Source organism: Anopheles marshallii, chromosome X, assembly GCF_943734725.1.
Source record: "Anopheles marshallii chromosome X, idAnoMarsDA_429_01, whole genome shotgun sequence".
Taxonomy (NCBI): Eukaryota; Metazoa; Arthropoda; class Insecta; order Diptera; family Culicidae; genus Anopheles; species Anopheles marshallii.
The window spans coordinates 17,529,083-17,548,764 of record NC_071325.1 but is presented as its reverse complement, the minus strand read 5'-3'; the positions used below and the strand labels follow the sequence as shown (position 1 = coordinate 17,548,764).

The 19,682-nt window shown below is 39.1% G+C and overlaps 1 protein-coding gene across 1 annotated transcript; it reads left to right on the top strand.

Annotated features, from left to right (window-relative positions):
• The first annotated feature begins 1,098 nt into the window (after window positions 1–1,098).
• On the top strand, window positions 1,099–3,537 carry LOC128708862 (39S ribosomal protein L38, mitochondrial). Its single transcript, XM_053803845.1, has 4 exons — window positions 1,099–1,237; window positions 1,334–1,489; window positions 1,557–1,914; window positions 2,958–3,537. The coding sequence occupies exons 1-4, from the start codon at window positions 1,099–1,101 to the stop codon at window positions 3,535–3,537; spliced, it is 1,233 nt and encodes a 410-aa protein (XP_053659820.1).
• Window positions 3,538–19,682: the final 16,145 nt, after the last annotated feature.

The following is a 19,682-nucleotide window of genomic DNA, read 5'->3' as shown; positions in this document are numbered from 1 at the left end:
AAATTATGGCAATGTATCATCATATGAAACATGTAAATACATACTGTAAATTCTTTACAATATTACCCACAGCTATTAAATTAAACCGGTACTTTTAATATTACCAAGTTACCTAAGTGCAAACTGGTTAAACGAAGAAATTCGTCAAATTCAATATGTGATCCGGGATGTGATTATAATAACAATGTAATTTTCTTCTTTGTTTCGTGCATTCATTCCATAATAGATTCTTTTTTTTCCAAATGCCTGTGTGCCTGCTTTTCAATGTACATTCCGAAAATCACTCCCAAGAGCTGTAATCATTGACCCTCATATCATGATTAGCAGTTTTTATTTTTGTAACATTGGACTAGACAGTAATATTTTCAAATATTGTAAAATTTATGTCTGGTTTGCTTTTTAAAATAAAATATAAAATAGAATAAAATGAAGATAACCTTAGTTTCAACCAAGGGTGATTCGTTTGTTTATGTGGATTAATTACTTTAAACTTTTCTTGAGAAAGATTTCAACGTAAGATTTCAATAAGTATATTGAAGAAACTAAATTATCAATGTGTTAAGTTTTGAATTAAAGATTTACGATGACGATACTGTTGCAGTAAAGACCTGTGATTTTACCGCTAAACATATGTTTCATACAGAGATGAAAGAAACTCCAACGTTTCAAAGTCTAATTCTTTAAACAACATTTGTTTCATACATTATTAGGTTATATGCACACATACAGCAAGTTCTGCAACGTTCAACAAAAACAGATTCGGTTCATGGGAACTGGTGGATTCTTCAAATGTCAACCAAACTACCAAATTCAGACAAGGTAATTACACAATAAGGTATTTGTTGTCAGGCTACCGAATATTTTATAACATCCGATTTTCTTTTAGATTTTGTATGTAGATTCAACTATAGTCTTTGCAATATATGTCCCTTATATGAGATGGATTTTAAAAATGTAACATAAAAGACATGAGAAATTATTTCCTTTCCAATAAACTCGTCAACACCGGTGTACCTTGTAAACATAGCTTGATACTTGAACCGGTCAGTACTGTCAAAACGTTGAGCCAAACATCCGCACCAGTATATGAACCAAAACATGGCTCACCTAATACAGCGAACGTGTGGAAATTTGCGTTTAAAACCAAATGTGCTACAGAAGCTTGATGTTCGCTATGGTCATACACTGCGCGGTAAAGCTCCTGGAGTTGCCCGGACGCTAGCGGAACGTTTGAAAGGTATTTTATTTGGTTGTTGCATCCGACTGTTGTAGTATCAGAATGTTTCGTAACTTCACTATCTACTGGATATGGTGGATTTTTCTTGAATTTCAGCTGAAAAAATATGCGATCCCAGAATTACACTCCCCGTAAACATTGGATTTCCGTATATAAAACCGGCGAGATCGTCACAATTATCGGAGCGTCTTGCGCACTTAAAGTCACAACGAAACAATCCTGCACTGGAACGACTATCACGGGAGCGAAAATGTAAGCAAATGTAGAATAATTCGTCGGTCAAGAATGATAATTGAAACCCCCGTCCCTTTCTTTACAGTGGAAGTTGATCTGGAACATGTGCGTGCTGATTGGTTGAAAACAAGCGGACCGTTTCACGTAAAACGCGTTGCAGAGCACTACGGTGTTTTTGAGCATTTGTTCGGATCTGCTTACTTTGTGCCCCGTGTAGAACTAACTATTCAGTACCGAGTAGGCGATTTGCTGTATCCCGTAAGATACGGAAATATTCTGAAGCCGAGTGAAGCTCAAATAGCTCCGGATGTCCAGTTCGACGGAAAATTTGTATTTACCGGCGACAAAGCTAATGAGGAAAAGGAAAGTTTGTGGTGTCTACTGCTAACCAATCCCGATGGGCATTTTGAAGACAGCGAGAAAGAATACTGCCATTGGTTCATGTAAGTATTGCCATTATTATTTTTCCCATACATCACGTATAACATCATGTTAAACTGTAATCTTTAATTATCTAGCTCCTCACTAAGTTTAATTTATTTAGTTAACAATAATTGTGTGAACATATGACAAACTCCTCCTATTTAAGAGGGAGTAAATGTTCAGAAACAGGAAAAAAATTATTTGTGATATTTTAAAAAGGAAAACTATTTCATATATTTAATGAGCAGTGTTGTTCTGGTTAAAACAAATTATTTATACTTTCTGAATGACTGCTCGTGAACCTGGATCACTCATGTGAAACCTGGAAATATATCTTGGAAATCGAATATGTTTTAAATCATCGGACCCACATGCAGATCATATTTTTGTATAGATTTCTTTGACACTGTGCACAAAAAATAACGAATTGAATTTGACAGTTTCTATTTACTGTTCTTGTATTCTTTAAAGAGCTCCATAATACATCAGCATCTTCATCCACGATCTTGATCATCAACCATATACGTTACATTCATAGGCGTAATAGCAATGAGTATTTTTAGGATATTTATTCTAGTACTTATTTATTCGTTCAACAACGTTTATCGTTCATTTTTAAAACTGCTTTTTTAGTTCTGCTTATCCTAGTTTCTAGTAACTGCATCAATGTTTGGCTCGTATTTACCGAATCAAACAAGAGTTGAAACACTTTTTTGGCGGACTTTTCAACATTCAATATGTTTTATCGTTGAAGACATTGTTATTTTCCCCAAAGTCTGGGAACCTTTAAAACCATTCTCACAAGATCGCTTATTTGAAGCTGGCTTTTGGAAAACATGACATTCTTCGGAGGACTATGGACTGGTATGCTGGTAGCTGTATGCATGGTATTGTTATTAAAATATGTTGATACATGAAGCTAAATGTATCCAGTTCAATACAGTCTTGAAGTACATTTGTTAAATATTATATATCTTTGCGTTACTTTATACTGCTATTCAGTGTTGGTCGTACTGGAGTATAACCATAGTATTTAACTTATTTTTTTTATTTTATCTTACAGAAGTAACATTCCCAATGGGGACATCAAGAAGGGTGAAGAATTAATACCATACCTCCAACCGTTCCCACCGAAAGGCACCGGCTACCATCGACATGTGTTCGTTTTATACAAGCAGAATGCTCGTATAGATTTCTCGCAGTATCGACGAAAGGATGCATATGATTTACCCGAGCGAACGTTCCGCACACTCGACTTCTACCGCCAGTATCAGGAGAGTATTACGCCCGCTGGTTTGGCGTTCTTCCAGTCTGACTGGGATACCAGTCTACCTGGTTTCTATCACGAGAAGCTACAGTTGCAGCACCCTGTTTTCGAATACGATTTTCCGGCACCATACATTAGGGAACAGGAATGGTTCCCGTTACGCAAACCATTCAACCTGTACATGGATAAATATCGTGATCCGGCACAGATAAGGAAAGAGTATTTGGCACGAAAGCTCGCCAAAACGCACCCGTTTAATGGACCGGATCGTCCGCTTCGGTTTCCCAATGCGCATCCAGTAAACAATGTGCCTTCCTGGTTGCGTACAGAAATTAAAAAGGATCGGCTTGGATGGGGAAGGATAAACGATATTTAATCTATGAACGCTTAATTTGTACCGGAGTTGAATAAACTGTAGCGTTAGAGTGCAGTTTTAATTTCAATATTGTCTTAGTCAACGTATAAATTGATTTCTGCTTTCGTAGTGTAAAGGTGCAATGTGGCTTATATTAATACGTGTAACTTCTAAGAAGTTCACGTCGTTCACTTTAAACTTATAATAACGACTAAAACAATACATACTCTACTCAAAGCAGCCCTGCAAAGGTCCAGTCCATCTTAATTCTATTGTGTGATGTACATTTGAGACATTCTAACTGAAGCTCTTGATATTATTTGCTATTACAGTTCTTAATTTAGTTTATTAAATGCAGCGAGCAGCTCGTACAGCTATAGCAGTATTTCTTCTACGCGTTCCATCTTTAGGCCCTTTTGTAACAGTTTTTATTTCACCATAGTCATGTTGTTTTGCAAAGATGTTGCACTTGCAATTGAACAAAACAGTCACACCAGTTCAGTACATGTTGATCCTGTGCATGTGCTTGTTTAAATCGTTTCGCACGTACCGTTGAAGATATTTAAGGAGAATGCAATTGCGTTGCGCCTGATATATGTTTTTATCATGCTCACGTTTTGAGGCAGCGACAAATGTTAAAACTCGAGAAACGTATGATATACAACATTTGGTACACTGTTAATGTGGGCTTCATCACACGTTAGTTGGCTGCTGCAAATAGTCTATTTAGGATTTGGTGATGCTTGCTGTCGCTAAACAAAAATAGAATTCGAGTATTGTTAAAAGTATTGCATGTCTCCCAACTGATAAGTAATGTCTATAAAACTTTAATATTGCGTCTTTGAATAACAAACTCATAGTTCAGGTTTTAATCTGTTTAAGATTATCTGCAGCATGCGACGAATTCGAACGTAGGAATATACAGAAAAAATCATGACCCTTACAAGGTCATGCTAGAGCTAAACCGGATATGGGCATAGTAAATACAGCATTAGCCAAAACGCGATAAGCTGCGGCATATCAGTAAACGTACCGCCATTACACTTTCCACCCCTTCGAAGGCATCCATCCGACAATGGTTTTTTGGAAAGTTGTCGCAAATTTAATGGTCTTCCTTCGTCCATATTCGGAAGCTGTCATGTTCATATTGAACGCTTAGCCGCCCAAGGTCTACTAGGCCGCACCAGCACCACTGGATGCGTGAATTGGTGTTGCAATGTCTGCGTATGTTGTTTTTGGACGGGTGTACGGTTTTCATAGTTCCAGCGTAACAGACGCGACATAAAAGGGCAAAATCAGGCCAGCTTGGTGGAAACCTGCATGGTGTTACAGGGTCATCAGAGTCTGGTCGTGTGGAACTGTCAGACGCGTTCCGTTTGTTGGTCCCGTGTATAAAGAGGAACGCTTTCATTGATGGTAACAGAGTTCCGAATTTTGTCGGCACTACACGAACTGTAATAACAATCTTCACCAATAGTTGTACGTTAATAGAAATTAAAAAATGGACAACTTCTACACGTAAGAAGTTCATTTATCTCGAGCAAATCACGTTAATCTAATGCTCGACATTCCAAAATTCTTCATTTCATATGTTTGCGCTATCGCATTTCTTATCACACTTAATGTTACCTTAACTGTACACACTAACAAAAATAACATTGGACACAAATTTAACAAAAGAACGATAAATAACCTTGCAATGCACAAATTTTCCGATGCACGGCAAGGAATTTAATAAATCATTATCGAACACATTTTATTTCTTTTGCACAAAATAGTTTAGTGATTCATTCGATAACCATGTAGTCCGTTAGCAAATATCCAAGATGCTTGGAAACGTTAATGGTTAATTACGTACATTAATCATGATAGCCAGTGTTGGTTACTGCAAATTAGGCATAATTAAGTTAACATTTTAAAACTACTTCATGGCTTCACGGGTCTCCTAAGTCAGTGGACACGAGACATTATTGAACATTTTACCACGTCTACCGAGTAGTTAATACTTGCTAAGGGATTTGATATCGGTGTTGCAGTGTGAGAGACCGACGCCGCTACCATCTATACAACCGGACCAATTAAGTTAGGTGTGTCATTGACATTAAACATCGAGCCTATCCTCACGATGTATGGAAGATTCATAAATCTCGCTGGAGATTTACGAACAACACATCTCTTGTTTCTGTGTCTATGTTATTTTCAAGCAAATTTGAATCCGATATATGCTTTATGATCTGGTACGTCCTATGCATTTATTTGCCTTCCGTCGCACTCACTGCACCAAGCAAATGTACGTATTCAATGTCAAGTGGGTGAGACGACTGATGATATCATCGCGTCAGAATTTGTCGTCAACTGTAGCTGATAGATGTGTTAGCAAGGAAGATCATATTCATCATTTTATATAAATTCAACATTTTCTAACAACACAACAATTATCATTTGGCAAAAAAATACATCGTCTTCGATATTTTGTGCACACTACCGATACTTAAAAAAACATTTTTTTTTATTCAAACATAAAAAACACACATTTCATCAATATGCATATTTTTACACCGCCGAACGAATGATTTCATTAGCAATACGACATTTAAATACTGTTAACTCGATGAATCACATCGGTCATTATAGAGCACGTGCGGGTAATTTATACTGCGGATAATTTAACTTTTTGAAAAATATTTTTAAAAAATAACTATAGACCTAAGTCCCACTCGATACATGCAATGGTATGGCAGACTGCTCATTTAGATCTCACTTGAGCAATCGTGGTAAGATTGTTTACCAGACCATGAATCATTTTACTGTCCCATACCCCTTTTGTAGGTAATATTTTAACATCATAAAAAATCACTTTTAATTACCTATCATTTACCATAATAAAAAAAATTCTTACCAATTTCGCCAAACTCCAAAGATATGGATGCGATTTATAATAATAAAAAACTACACTATCTGTGACTGTAGGGATTGCTCCTAGTAAAATTAATTTAGCGAAATTATATAGTTTTTTTCTTAAATATGTGTCATGGACATGAACAAACGTTATGCAAACTACTGTTCTTATCGTTTAGCAACAAGTGTTTGTAGCAAGTGGTTCTTATCTGCTATCTTAACCTGTTTGCTAAGAGTTTGAATATTGTACAACGCACCGCATTGACATAAAATCTTGAACTCTAGTTCAAGGATGATGTACGAAAGCGTTATTCAACGCGGTGAGTTAGATCAGGAATACCAACAGTAGCACGAATTATGTATAATAGCCGTGCAGTTACGAGGCTGTAAGTAACAGAATACGTTTCCTCTGTTGTATAAAAAGAAGAAAACACCCAAAAAACGTTGAAAAGTGCAATAATTACCAATGAGGTTGAAGAGAAAATTACCACCAGTCAGTTGCAACCGTATACGAAATAGAGAGATTTCAGCCGAAAGCACCTACTTTATCAGCCCAATAAAACATTCAGCTGGAATCGTATTTAGGCCAGAAGGGCTGGCTACCCTATTTGGCGGAACAAGGTGCTACAGGTGAGTTAATTTCTTCAAAAATAAATATTAATTTATTTACCTACCTTTCAAACCTTATGGTAGGGCGAACGCTCTAATTAGGTTTCGAACTACGGTTGAATTGCTATCGAGAGTCTCGTCCGGCGGGTTGGCGTGTGAGCGTTTTACCGGCAAATGGTTGCGAGTACCAGCGATGCAGTGCTTTCACTCCCTCCATCTACACGCTTAACGCTTAACCAGCCGTACGGCTTTTGGGAGATTTTCTTCCTATCGTCAGTTATTTTTTTCCTGTTAGCGGTATGCTCCACTAATTAGGACCACTGAAAGATGGTCTTACGTCCATGTTTGTCTATCGTTGGTCCATGGATCTGTTTCTTCGTTCGCGATTGTTAATTTTCTTGTTTTTCTCGGTTCTGCCTTTTTGAAAAGCGGATTTACGCGTTTAGCGCACGTCCGCCCGAACCTCAACAGTGCTACCCTAAAACAAACGATCTCTCTCACTTCAGCGTCGGATACCGCAAGCTGTGTGACTGGGCAGGTGCCAATAGTACACGTAAAAGATAAGACTATACTACTGCAGATTATGCGCCACAGTTACAAATTGTTCAACCGGCCAACGCCGGTAAGAGATGATCAACGTAGATGTATGCGCGTAGTACCAAAAAACCGCACATGATTTCAGGTTGGCTTTGGCCTAATCAGATTGATTGGAGTGCTAAATCTCAAAACTGAAATTGCGATACAGTCGATGCGCCTTCAATATTCAATCACTCATTCCACACCTTGCAGGCACGTCTACCTGTGGTATCTCTACAACCAACAACAAAAAACAGTAAATGCAACGGAAAAATGATAATAAAAAACCAGCTTCAATGCCATTGACCTGGTGCTGGCACGCAGGCGATTCACCTAGAGAGCCTAGATTATCTCTGACTTAGGTTCCCCCGGAAAACCTTCTTTTTTGTAAGCTTCTCTTGCACCCGAACTTATGATGAAGCTTTCAACTCCGTCGCTTTTAGCACTTCCAGTTCGGTTAGAGTAACGAACGTTCGACGTCTGCGTACATGGTCTACATTCCTCGCTGCCTTGCCGTTGACTGGTCCGATCTCCCGTTAGAACTCCAGGCAACTTTCGGAGCTGTTTGCCGGGCTCGTGAAAGTACGCTAGGTTGGAAAGTATTGTGCTGCAGAGGCAGCTATGGAAATATCTCAAAAAGAAAATGAGAACATCGATCGGTAGTTTTGCAGTTACAATCCCCGCTTGCCCATTTTCGACTATACTGCATGTTTGATATTTTACTTGTTGCAGCTGGTGTATTGGTGGGCAATCGGGTAAGCACAACTTGAATACTAGATAACAAAAGTACGACGCATAAGACTGAGCCAATTTCGTTGGCTCCAGATTTCCGGCACTAACACCGGCATTGATGATGTCTTCAATGACTGACGTCATGCCGCAGCTCGGTTTCGATTACCATGCTACTCCTCATTGTTCACTGCAAGCGCACTATAAAAAGCTCGAGATTCCATACCACATTCTGGGTGCGCCCAGTGATAATAGCGATTCTTGCATTAGCTTTCACACCACATTTTTAGGAATTTCGTAAAGTCCATCAGTTTCGATGCTGTCATCTTTCTATACGCAATACTCATTTTGATGATAAGTACGTATTATCATGCTAGGGGGGTGATGCAGTAATTACTATCCTATTATCAGCGGAGTCGTTATCAAGCTGGTGAATCAATATTGGTCTTTATCAATCGAAATTCTTTAGACTTGTCTGACCGACAAAAATCACTTTTATAGCGAGCAAGAGATGTTGTAACATTGAAGCCTCCATGCAAAAGCCACGCTCGCAAAACAAGTTATGTTCCAAAGAAATGTTTCAGTTTTTTAAATTAAGAAAAACAGTGCCCTATGTCCATCTCAAATACGTTGCTTTTGGCCAGCGTTATCGCTCGATTAACGTTTACATTGAAGGCACGAACAGAAATGTAGGTAATTTGATACCTGCGTGACTTTTTTTATTTCCCACGCGATAAATTTCAGCAGTCACCACGGATGATTATTAATCCAAAATGTCACCTTATCATCCATGCTTAAATTGTACTGCAATCATTTTGCCAATGAATGCCAGAAAAATAATCATTTAGACACTTTTCACACCCTTCGGAATGTTTTAAAGAAGTTGGAGAGAATGGAAAATGGAAAACATTTCGATCTGAATTAAAGGCAGTCAGCTAACACCACATATTAGTGAAACATTACCATAATATTCTATTAAAGATTTATGAAACATGACTTGTTTTATGTTTGTATTGTTCATCACATCATCATTACAAAGAACTGCAATGTAATAGCTCTTTCTCAAGATCATAATGCAAATTTTCGGCAATTAATTTAGGATTCAAGCTTAGCACACCTTTGCTTATTCTTGAGATCAACCGCTTTCTCCTGCACAGAGGGTAAAAGTTAAGAGAAAACTGGATAACACTTAAATTCAGACTTTCCGCAAATAGATTGAGGGCAAACAGGTGCATGCATGAGAGATCGTCCAGTCTCGCGTTACAGTGAATCGGAAATGGGAGGAAAATTGTCCGCTTATCAGGATGAGGGAAGCGGACTGTTCACCAATTGTAAGCGAACGCAAAGCACTAGTTCTGGACTACTCAATCAAAGGCGTGTGACGAATTAAAGGATTCAAGCTTAGCACACCTTTGCTTATTCTTGAGATCAACCGCTTTCTCCTGCACAGAGGGTAAAAGTTAAGAGAAAACTGGATAACACTTAAATTCAGACTTTCCGCAATAAATGGTACATTCAACTCAAACATTCCAAAAAAGTCTATTTCATGTAGATGAAATATGACTTGTTTACAAACATCTCTGATTCATTACGTCGATCGAACAAAGAACTGCACTCTGATAACTTTTGCTCGGGATCGCAACGCAATCATACGTCACAAGGTAGTTCTGGGAAATGCAATAGATGCTACTACAAAATTAGTCATGTTTCGATATTTATTGTTTTATTATCAACCGTTGGCCTTGGTACCTTCTCGGACATAAGCATCCAACATGATGGACACGTGTCATGAACATTCGCTCAGATATTTCGAACAATGAGTCATATTCAATCGATTCAAGAAATCACGTGTTACAAATTTTAAGTCATTCAAGACTTTTGGCTAATTTTAACAACTCTGTTTCACTATATTTACAAATATACGACATGATTCAAACGACCTTATAATTTACATGATGGCCAAGAACGATTACTGGCAGCAATAAGTTCCAAACATAAAATGTCCTATAGCACTTTGCAAACTTCCACTCCAGTACTCTACTTGCGAGCATACTGAGCAGTCCGCGGATGTTCGATCTGTCCTGAGCATAAGCGGTCCTCGTTGATCAGGTCATTCTGCTCGCAGCAAAAACGAATCTGATGATGAAAGGATTTAGATTGTGGGCAAACAGGTGCATGCATGAGAGATCGTCCGGTCTCGCGTTACAGTGGATCGGAAATGGGAGGAAAATTGTCCGCTTATCAGTATGAGGGAAGCGGACTGTTCACCAATTGTAAGCAAACGCAAAGTACTAGTTCTGGACTACTCAATCAAAGGCCTGTGACGAATTAAAGGATTCAAGCTTAGCACACCTTTGCTTATTCTTGAGATCAACCGCTTTCTCCTGCACAGAGGGTAAAAGTTAAGAGAAAACTGGATAACACTTAAATTCAGACTTTCCGCAAATAGATTGAGGGCAAACAGGTGCATGCATGAGAGATCGTCCAGTCTAGCGTTACAGTGGATCGGAAATGGGAGGAAAATTGTCCGCTTATCAGTATGAGGGAAGCGGACTGTTCACCAATTGTAAGCGAACGCAAAGCACTAGTTCTGGACTACTCAATCAAAGGCCTGTGACGAATTAAAGGATTCAAGCTTAGCACACCTTTGCTTATTCTTGAGATCAACCGCTTTCTCCTGCTCAGAGGGTAAAAGTTAAGAGAAAACTGGATAACACTTAAATTCAGACTTTCCGCAGTAAATGGTACATTCAACTCAAACATTCCAAAAAAGTCTATTTCATGTAGATGAAATATGACTTGTTTACAAACATCTCTGATTCATTACGTCGATCGAACAAAGAACTGCACTCTGATAACTTTTGCTCGGGATCGCAACGCAATCATACGTCACAAGGTAGTTCTAGGAAATGCAATAGATGCTACTACAAAATTAGTCATGTTTCGATATTTATTGTTTTATTATCAACCGTTGGCCTTGGTACCTTCTTGGACATAAGCATCCAACATGATGGACACGTGTCATGAACATTCGCTCAGATATTTCGAACAATGAGTCATTTTCAATCGATTCAAGAAATCACGTGTTACAAAATTTGAAGTCATTCAAGGCTTTTGGCTAATTTTAACAACTCTGTTTCACTATATTTACAAATATACGACATGATTCAAACGACCTTCTAATTTACATGATGGCCAAGAACGATTACTGGCAGCAATAAGTTCCAAACATAAAATGTCCTATAGCACTTTGCAAACTTCCACTCCAGTACTCTACTTGCGAGCATACTGAGCAGTCCGCGGATGTTCGATCTGTCCTGAGCATAAGCGGTCCTCGTTGATCAGGTCATTCTGCTCGCAGCAAAAACGAATCTGATGATGAGAGGATTTAGATTGAGGGCAAACAGGTGCATGCATGAGAGATCGTCCGGTCTCGCGTTACAGTGGATCGGAAATGGGAGGAAAATTATTCGCTTATCAGTATGAGGGAAGCGGACTGTTCACCAATTGTAAGCAAACGCAAAGTACTAGTTCTGGACTACTCAATCAAAGGCCTGTGACGAATTAAAGGATTCAAGCTTAGCACACCTTTGCTTATTCTTGAGATCAACCGCTTTCTCCTGCACAGAGGGTAAAAGTTAAGAGAAAACTGGATAACACTTAAATTCAGACTTTCCGCAAATAGATTGAGGGCAAACAGGTGCATGCATGAGAGATCGTCCAGTCTAGCGTTACAGTGGATCGGAAATGGGAGGAAAATTGTCCGCTTATCAGTATGAGGGAAGCGGACTGTTCACCAATTGTAAGCGAACGCAAAGCACTAGTTCTGGACTACTCAATCAAAGGCCTGTGACAAATGAAAGGATTCAAGCTTAGCACACCTTTGCTTATTCTTGAGATCAACCGCTTTCTCCTGCTCAGAGGGTAAAAGTTAAGAGAAAACTGGATAACACTTAAATTCAGACTTTCCGCAGTAAATGGTACATTCAACTCAAACATTCCAAAAAAGTCTATTTCATGTAGATGAAATATGACTTGTTTACAAACATCTCTGATTCATTACGTCGATCGAACAAAGAACTGCACTCTGATAACTTTTGCTCGGGATCGCAACGCAATCATACGTCACAAGGTAGTTCTGGGAAATGCAATAGATGCTACTACAAAATTAGTCATGTTTCGATATTTATTGTTTTATTATCAACCGTTGGCCTTGGTACCTTCTTGGACATAAGCATCCAACATGATGGACACGTGTCATGAACATTCGCTCAGATATTTCGAACAATGAGTCATTTTCAATCGATTCAAGAAATCACGTGTTACAAAATTTGAAGTCATTCAAGGCTTTTGGCTAATTTTAACAACTCTGTTTCACTATATTTACAAATATACGACATGATTCAAACGACCTTCTAATTTACATGATGGCCAAGAACGATTACTGGCAGCAATAAGTTCCAAACATAAAATGTCCTATAGCACTTTGCAAACTTCCACTCCAGTACTCTACTTGCGAGCATACTGAGCAGTCCGCGGATGTTCGATCTGTCCTGAGCATAAGCGGTCCTCGTTGATCAGGTCATTCTGCTCGCAGCAAAAACGAATCTGATGATGAGAGGATTTAGATTGAGGGCAAACAGGTGCATGCATGAGAGATCGTCCGGTCTCGCGTTACAGTGGATCGGAAATGGGAGGAAAATTATTCGCTTATCAGAATGAGGGAAGCGGACTGTTCACCAATTTTAAGCAAACGCAAAGCACTAGTTCTGGACTACTCAATCAAAGGCCTGTGACAAATGAAAGGATTCAAGCTTAGCACACCTTTGCTTATTCTTGAGATCAACCGCTTTCTCCTGCTCAGAGGGTAAAAGTTAAGAGAAAACTGGATAACACTTAAATTCAGACTTTCCGCAGTAAATGGTACATTCAACTCAAACATTCCAAAAAAGTCTATTTCATGTAGATGAAATATGACTTGTTTACAAACATCTCTGATTCATTACGTCGATCGAACAAAGAACTGCACTCTGATAACTTTTGCTCGGGATCGCAACGCAATCATACGTCACAAGGTAGTTCTGGGAAATGCAATAGATGCTACTACAAAATTAGTCATGTTTCGATATTTATTGTTTTATTATCAACCGTTGGCCTTGGTACCTGCTCGGACATAAGCATCCAACATGATGGACACGTGTCATGAACATTCGCTCAGATATTTCGAACAATGAGTCATATTCAATCGATTCAAGAAATCACGTGTTACAAAATTTGAAGCCATTCAAGGCTTTTGGCTAACTTTAGCAAATCTGTTTCACTATATTTACAAATATACGACATGATTTAAACGACCTTATAATTTACAGGATGGCCAAGAACGATTACTGGCAGCAATAAGTTCCAAACATAAAATGTCCTATAGCACTTTGCAAACTTCCACTCCAGGACTCTACTTGCGAGCATACTGAGCAGTCCGCGGATGTTCGATCTGTCCTGAGCATAAGCGGTCCTCGTTGATCAGGTCATTCTGCTCGCAGCAAAAACGAATCTGATGATGAGAGGATTTAGATTGAGGCCAAACAGGTGCATGCATGAGAGATCGTCCGGTCTCGCGTTACAGTGGATCGGAAATGGGAGGAAAATTGTCCGCTTATCAGTATGAAGGAAGCGGACTGTTCACCAATTGTAAGCAAACGCAAAGCACTAGTTCTGGACTACTCAATCAAAGGCCTGTGACGAATTAAAGGATTCAAGCTTAGCACACCTTTGCTTATTCTTGAGATCAACCGCTCTCTCCTGCTCAGAGGGTAAAAGTTAAGAGAAAACTGGATAACACTTAAATTCAGACTTTCCGCAGTAAATGGTACATTCAACTCAAACATTCCAAAAAAGTCTATTTCATGTAGATGAAATATGACTTGTTTACAAACATCTCTGATTCATTACGTCGATCGAACAAAGAACTGCACTCTGATAACTTTTGCTCGGGATCGCAACGCAATCATACGTCACAAGGTAGTTCTGGGAAATGCAATAGATGCTACTACAAAATTAGTCATGTTTCGATATTTATTGTTTTATTATCAACCGTTGGCCTTGGTACCTTCTCGGACATAAGCATCCAACATAATGGACACGTGTCATGAACATTCGCTCAGATATTTCGAACAATGAGTCATATTCAATCGATTCAAGAAATCACGTATTACAAAATTTAAGTCATTCAAGACTTTTGGCTAATTTTAACAACTCTGTTTCACTATATTTACAAATATACGACATGATTCAAACGACCTTCCAATTTACATGATGGCCAAGAACGATTACTGGCAAGCAATAAGTTCCAAACATAAAATGTCCTATAGCACTTTGCAAACTTCCACTCCAGTACTCTACTTGCGAGCATACTGAGCAGTCCGCGGATGTTCGATCTGTCCTGAGCATAAGCGGTCCTCGTTGATCAGGTCATTCTGCTCGCAGCAAAAACGAATCTGATGATGAGAGGATTTAGATTGAGGGCAAACAGGTGCATGCATGAGAGATCGTCCGGTCTCGCGTTACAGTGGATCGGAAATGGGAGGAAAATTATTCGGTTATCAGAATGAGGGAAGCGGACTGTTCACCAATTTTAAGCAAACGCAAAGCACTAGTTCTGGACTACTCAATCAAAGGCCTGTGACAAATGAAAGGATTCAAGCTTAGCACACCTTTGCTTATTCTTGAGATCAACCGCTTTCTCCTGCTCAGAGGGTAAAAGTTAAGAGAAAACTGGATAACACTTAAATTCAGACTTTCCGCAGTAAATGGTACATTCAACTCAAACATTCCAAAAAAGTCTATTTCATGTAGATGAAATATGACTTGTTTACAAACATCTCTGATTCATTACGTCGATCGAACAAAGAACTGCAGTCTGATAGCTCTTGCTCGGGATCGCAACGCAATCATACGTCACAAGGTAGTTCTGGGAAATGCAATAGATGCTACTACAAAATTAGTCATGTTTCGATATTTATTGTTTTATTATCAACCGTTGGCCTTCGTACCTTCTCGGACATAAGCATCCAACATGATGGACACGTGTCATGAACATTCGCTCAGATATTTCGAACAATGAGTCATATTCAATCGATTCAAGAAATCACGTGTTACAAAATTTGAAGTCATTCAAGGCTTTTGGCTAACTTTAGCAAATCTATTTCACTATATTTACAAATATACGACATGATTCAAACGACCTTATAATTTACAGGATGGCCAAGAACGATTACTGGCAGCAATAAGTTCCAAACATAAAATGTCCTATAGCACTTTGCAAACTTCCACTCCAGTACTCTACTTGCGAGCATACTGAGCAGTCCGCGGATGTTCGATCTGTCCTGAGCATAAGCGGTCCTCGTTGATCAGGTCATTCTGCTCGCAGCAAAAACGAATCTGATGATGAAAGGATTTAGATTGTGGGCAAACAGGTGCATGCATGAGAGATCGTCCGGTCTCGCGTTACAGTGGATCGGAAATGGGAGGAAAATTGTCCGCTTATCAGTATGAGGGAAGCGGACTGTTCACCAATTGTAAGCAAACGCAAAGCACTAGTTCTGGACTACTCAATCAAAGGCCTGTGACGAATTAAAGGATTCAAGCTTAGCACACCTTTGCTTATTCTTGAGATCAACCGCTTTCTCCTGCACAGAGGGTAAAAGTTAAGAGAAAACTGGATAACACTTAAATTCAGACTTTCCGCAAATAGATTGAGGGCAAACAGGTGCATGCATGAGAGATCGTCCAGTCTAGCGTTACAGTGGATCGGAAATGGGAGGAAAATTGTCCGCTTATCAGTATGAGGGAAGCGGACTGTTCACCAATTGTAAGCGAACGCAAAGCACTAGTTCTGGACTACTCAATCAAAGGCCTGTGACGAATTAAAGGATTCAAGCTTAGCACACCTTTGCTTATTCTTGAGATCAACCGCTTTCTCCTGCTCAGAGGGTAAAAGTTAAGAGAAAACTGGATAACACTTAAATTCAGACTTTCCGCAGTAAATGGTACATTCAACTCAAACATTCCAAAAAAGTCTATTTCATGTAGATGAAATATGACTTGTTTACAAACATCTCTGATTCATTACGTCGATCGAACAAAGAACTGCACTCTGATAACTTTTGCTCGGGATCGCAACGCAATCATACGTCACAAGGTAGTTCTAGGAAATGCAATAGATGCTACTACAAAATTAGTCATGTTTCGATATTTATTGTTTTATTATCAACCGTTGGCCTTGGTACCTTCTTGGACATAAGCATCCAACATGATGGACACGTGTCATGAACATTCGCTCAGATATTTCGAACAATGAGTCATTTTCAATCGATTCAAGAAATCACGTGTTACAAAATTTGAAGTCATTCAAGGCTTTTGGCTAATTTTAACAACTCTGTTTCACTATATTTACAAATATACGACATGATTCAAACGACCTTCTAATTTACATGATGGCCAAGAACGATTACTGGCAGCAATAAGTTCCAAACATAAAATGTCCTATAGCACTTTGCAAACTTCCACTCCAGTACTCTACTTGCGAGCATACTGAGCAGTCCGCGGATGTTCGATCTGTCCTGAGCATAAGCGGTCCTCGTTGATCAGGTCATTCTGCTCGCAGCAAAAACGAATCTGATGATGAGAGGATTTAGATTGAGGGCAAACAGGTGCATGCATGAGAGATCGTCCGGTCTCGCGTTACAGTGGATCGGAAATGGGAGGAAAATTATTCGCTTATCAGAATGAGGGAAGCGGACTGTTCACCAATTTTAAGCAAACGCAAAGCACTAGTTCTGGACTACTCAATCAAAGGCCTGTGACAAATGAAAGGATTCAAGCTTAGCACACCTTTGCTTATTCTTGAGATCAACCGCTTTCTCCTGCTCAGAGGGTAAAAGTTAAGAGAAAACTGGATAACACTTAAATTCAGACTTTCCGCAGTAAATGGTACATTCAACTCAAACATTCCAAAAAAGTCTATTTCATGTAGATGAAATATGACTTGTTTACAAACATCTCTGATTCATTACGTCGATCGAACAAAGAACTGCACTCTGATAACTTTTGCTCGGGATCGCAACGCAATCATACGTCACAAGGTAGTTCTGGGAAATGCAATAGATGCTACTACAAAATTAGTCATGTTTCGATATTTATTGTTTTATTATCAACCGTTGGCCTTGGTACCTGCTCGGACATAAGCATCCAACATGATGGACACGTGTCATGAACATTCGCTCAGATATTTCGAACAATGAGTCATATTCAATCGATTCAAGAAATCACGTGTTACAAAATTTGAAGCCATTCAAGGCTTTTGGCTAACTTTAGCAAATCTGTTTCACTATATTTACAAATATACGACATGATTTAAACGACCTTATAATTTACAGGATGGCCAAGAACGATTACTGGCAGCAATAAGTTCCAAACATAAAATGTCCTATAGCACTTTGCAAACTTCCACTCCAGGACTCTACTTGCGAGCATACTGAGCAGTCCGCGGATGTTCGATCTGTCCTGAGCATAAGCGGTCCTCGTTGATCAGGTCATTCTGCTCGCAGCAAAAACGAATCTGATGATGAGAGGATTTAGATTGAGGCCAAACAGGTGCATGCATGAGAGATCGTCCGGTCTCGCGTTACAGTGGATCGGAAATGGGAGGAAAATTGTCCGCTTATCAGTATGAAGGAAGCGGACTGTTCACCAATTGTAAGCAAACGCAAAGCACTAGTTCTGGACTACTCAATCAAAGGCCTGTGACGAATTAAAGGATTCAAGCTTAGCACACCTTTGCTTATTCTTGAGATCAACCGCTTTCTCCTGCTCAGAGGGTAAAAGTTAAGAGAAAACTGGATAACACTTAAATTCAGACTTTCCGCAGTAAATGGTACATTCAACTCAAACATTCCAAAAAAGTCTATTTCATGTAGATGAAATATGACTTGTTTACAAACATCTCTGATTCATTACGTCGATCGAACAAAGAACTGCACTCTGATAACTTTTGCTCGGGATCGCAACGCAATCATACGTCACAAGGTAGTTCTGGGAAATGCAATAGATGCTACTACAAAATTAGTCATGTTTCGATATTTATTGTTTTATTATCAACCGTTGGCCTTGGTACCTTCTCGGACATAAGCATCCAACATAATGGACACGTGTCATGAACATTCGCTCAGATATTTCGAACAATGAGTCATTTTCAATCGATTCAAGAAATCACGTATTACAAAATTTAAGTCATTCAAGACTTTTGGCTAATTTTAACAACTCTGTTTCACTATATTTACAAATATACGACATGATTCAAACGACCTTCCAATTTACATGATGGCCAAGAACGATTACTGGCAAGCAATAAGTTCCAAACATAAAATGTCCTATAGCACTTTGCAAACTTCCACTCCAGTACTCTACTTGCGAGCATACTGAGCAGTCCGCGGATGTTCGATCTGTCCTGAGCAAAAGCGGTCCTCGTTGATCAGGTCATTCTGCTCGCAGCAAAAACGAATCTGATGATGAGAGGATTTAGATTGAGGGCAAACAGGTGCATGCATGAGAGATCGTCCGGTCTCGCGTTACAGTGGATCGGAAATGGGAGGAAAATTATTCGCTTATCAGAATGAGGGAAGCGGACTGTTCACCAATTTTAAGCAAACGCAAAGCACTAGTTCTGGACTACTCAATCAAAGGCCTGTGACAAATGAAAGGATTCAAGCTTAGCACACCTTTGCTTATTCTTGAGATCAACCGCTTTCTCCTGCTCAGAGGGTAAAAGTTAAGAGAAAACTGGATAACACTTAAATTCAGACTTTCCGCAGTAAATGGTACATTCAACTCAAACATTCCAAACAAGTCTATTTCATGTAGATGAAATATGACTTGTTTACAAACATCTCTGATTCATTACGTCGATCGAACAAAGAACTGCACTCTGATAACTTTTGCTCGGGATCGCAACGCAATCATACGTCACAAGGTAGTTCTGGGAAATGCAATAGATGCTACTACAAAATTAGTCATGTTTCGATATTTATTGTTTTATTATCAACCGTTGGCCTTGGTACCTTCTCGGACATAAGCATCCAACATGATGGACACGTGTCATGAACATTCGCTCAGATATTTCGAACAATGAGTCATATTCAATCGATTCAAGAAATCACGTATTACAAAATTTGAAGTCATTCAAGGCTTTTGGCTAACTTTAGCAAATCTATTTCACTATATTTACAAATATACGACATGATTTAAACGACCTTATAATTTACAGGATGGCCAAGAACGATTACTGGCAGCAATAAGTT

Bases quoted from the DNA above. Each gene is read 5' to 3' on its own strand.
- LOC128708862 (XM_053803845.1), top strand. From the start codon at position 1,099: ATGGCTCACCTAATACAGCGAACGTGTGGAAATTTGCGTTTAAAACCA. The intron at 1,238-1,333 runs GTATTTTATTTG...CTTGAATTTCAG, and splicing joins GCTAGCGGAACGTTTGAAAG to CTGAAAAAATATGCGATCCC. The intron at 1,915-2,957 runs GTAAGTATTGCC...TTTATCTTACAG, and splicing joins GAATACTGCCATTGGTTCAT to AAGTAACATTCCCAATGGGG.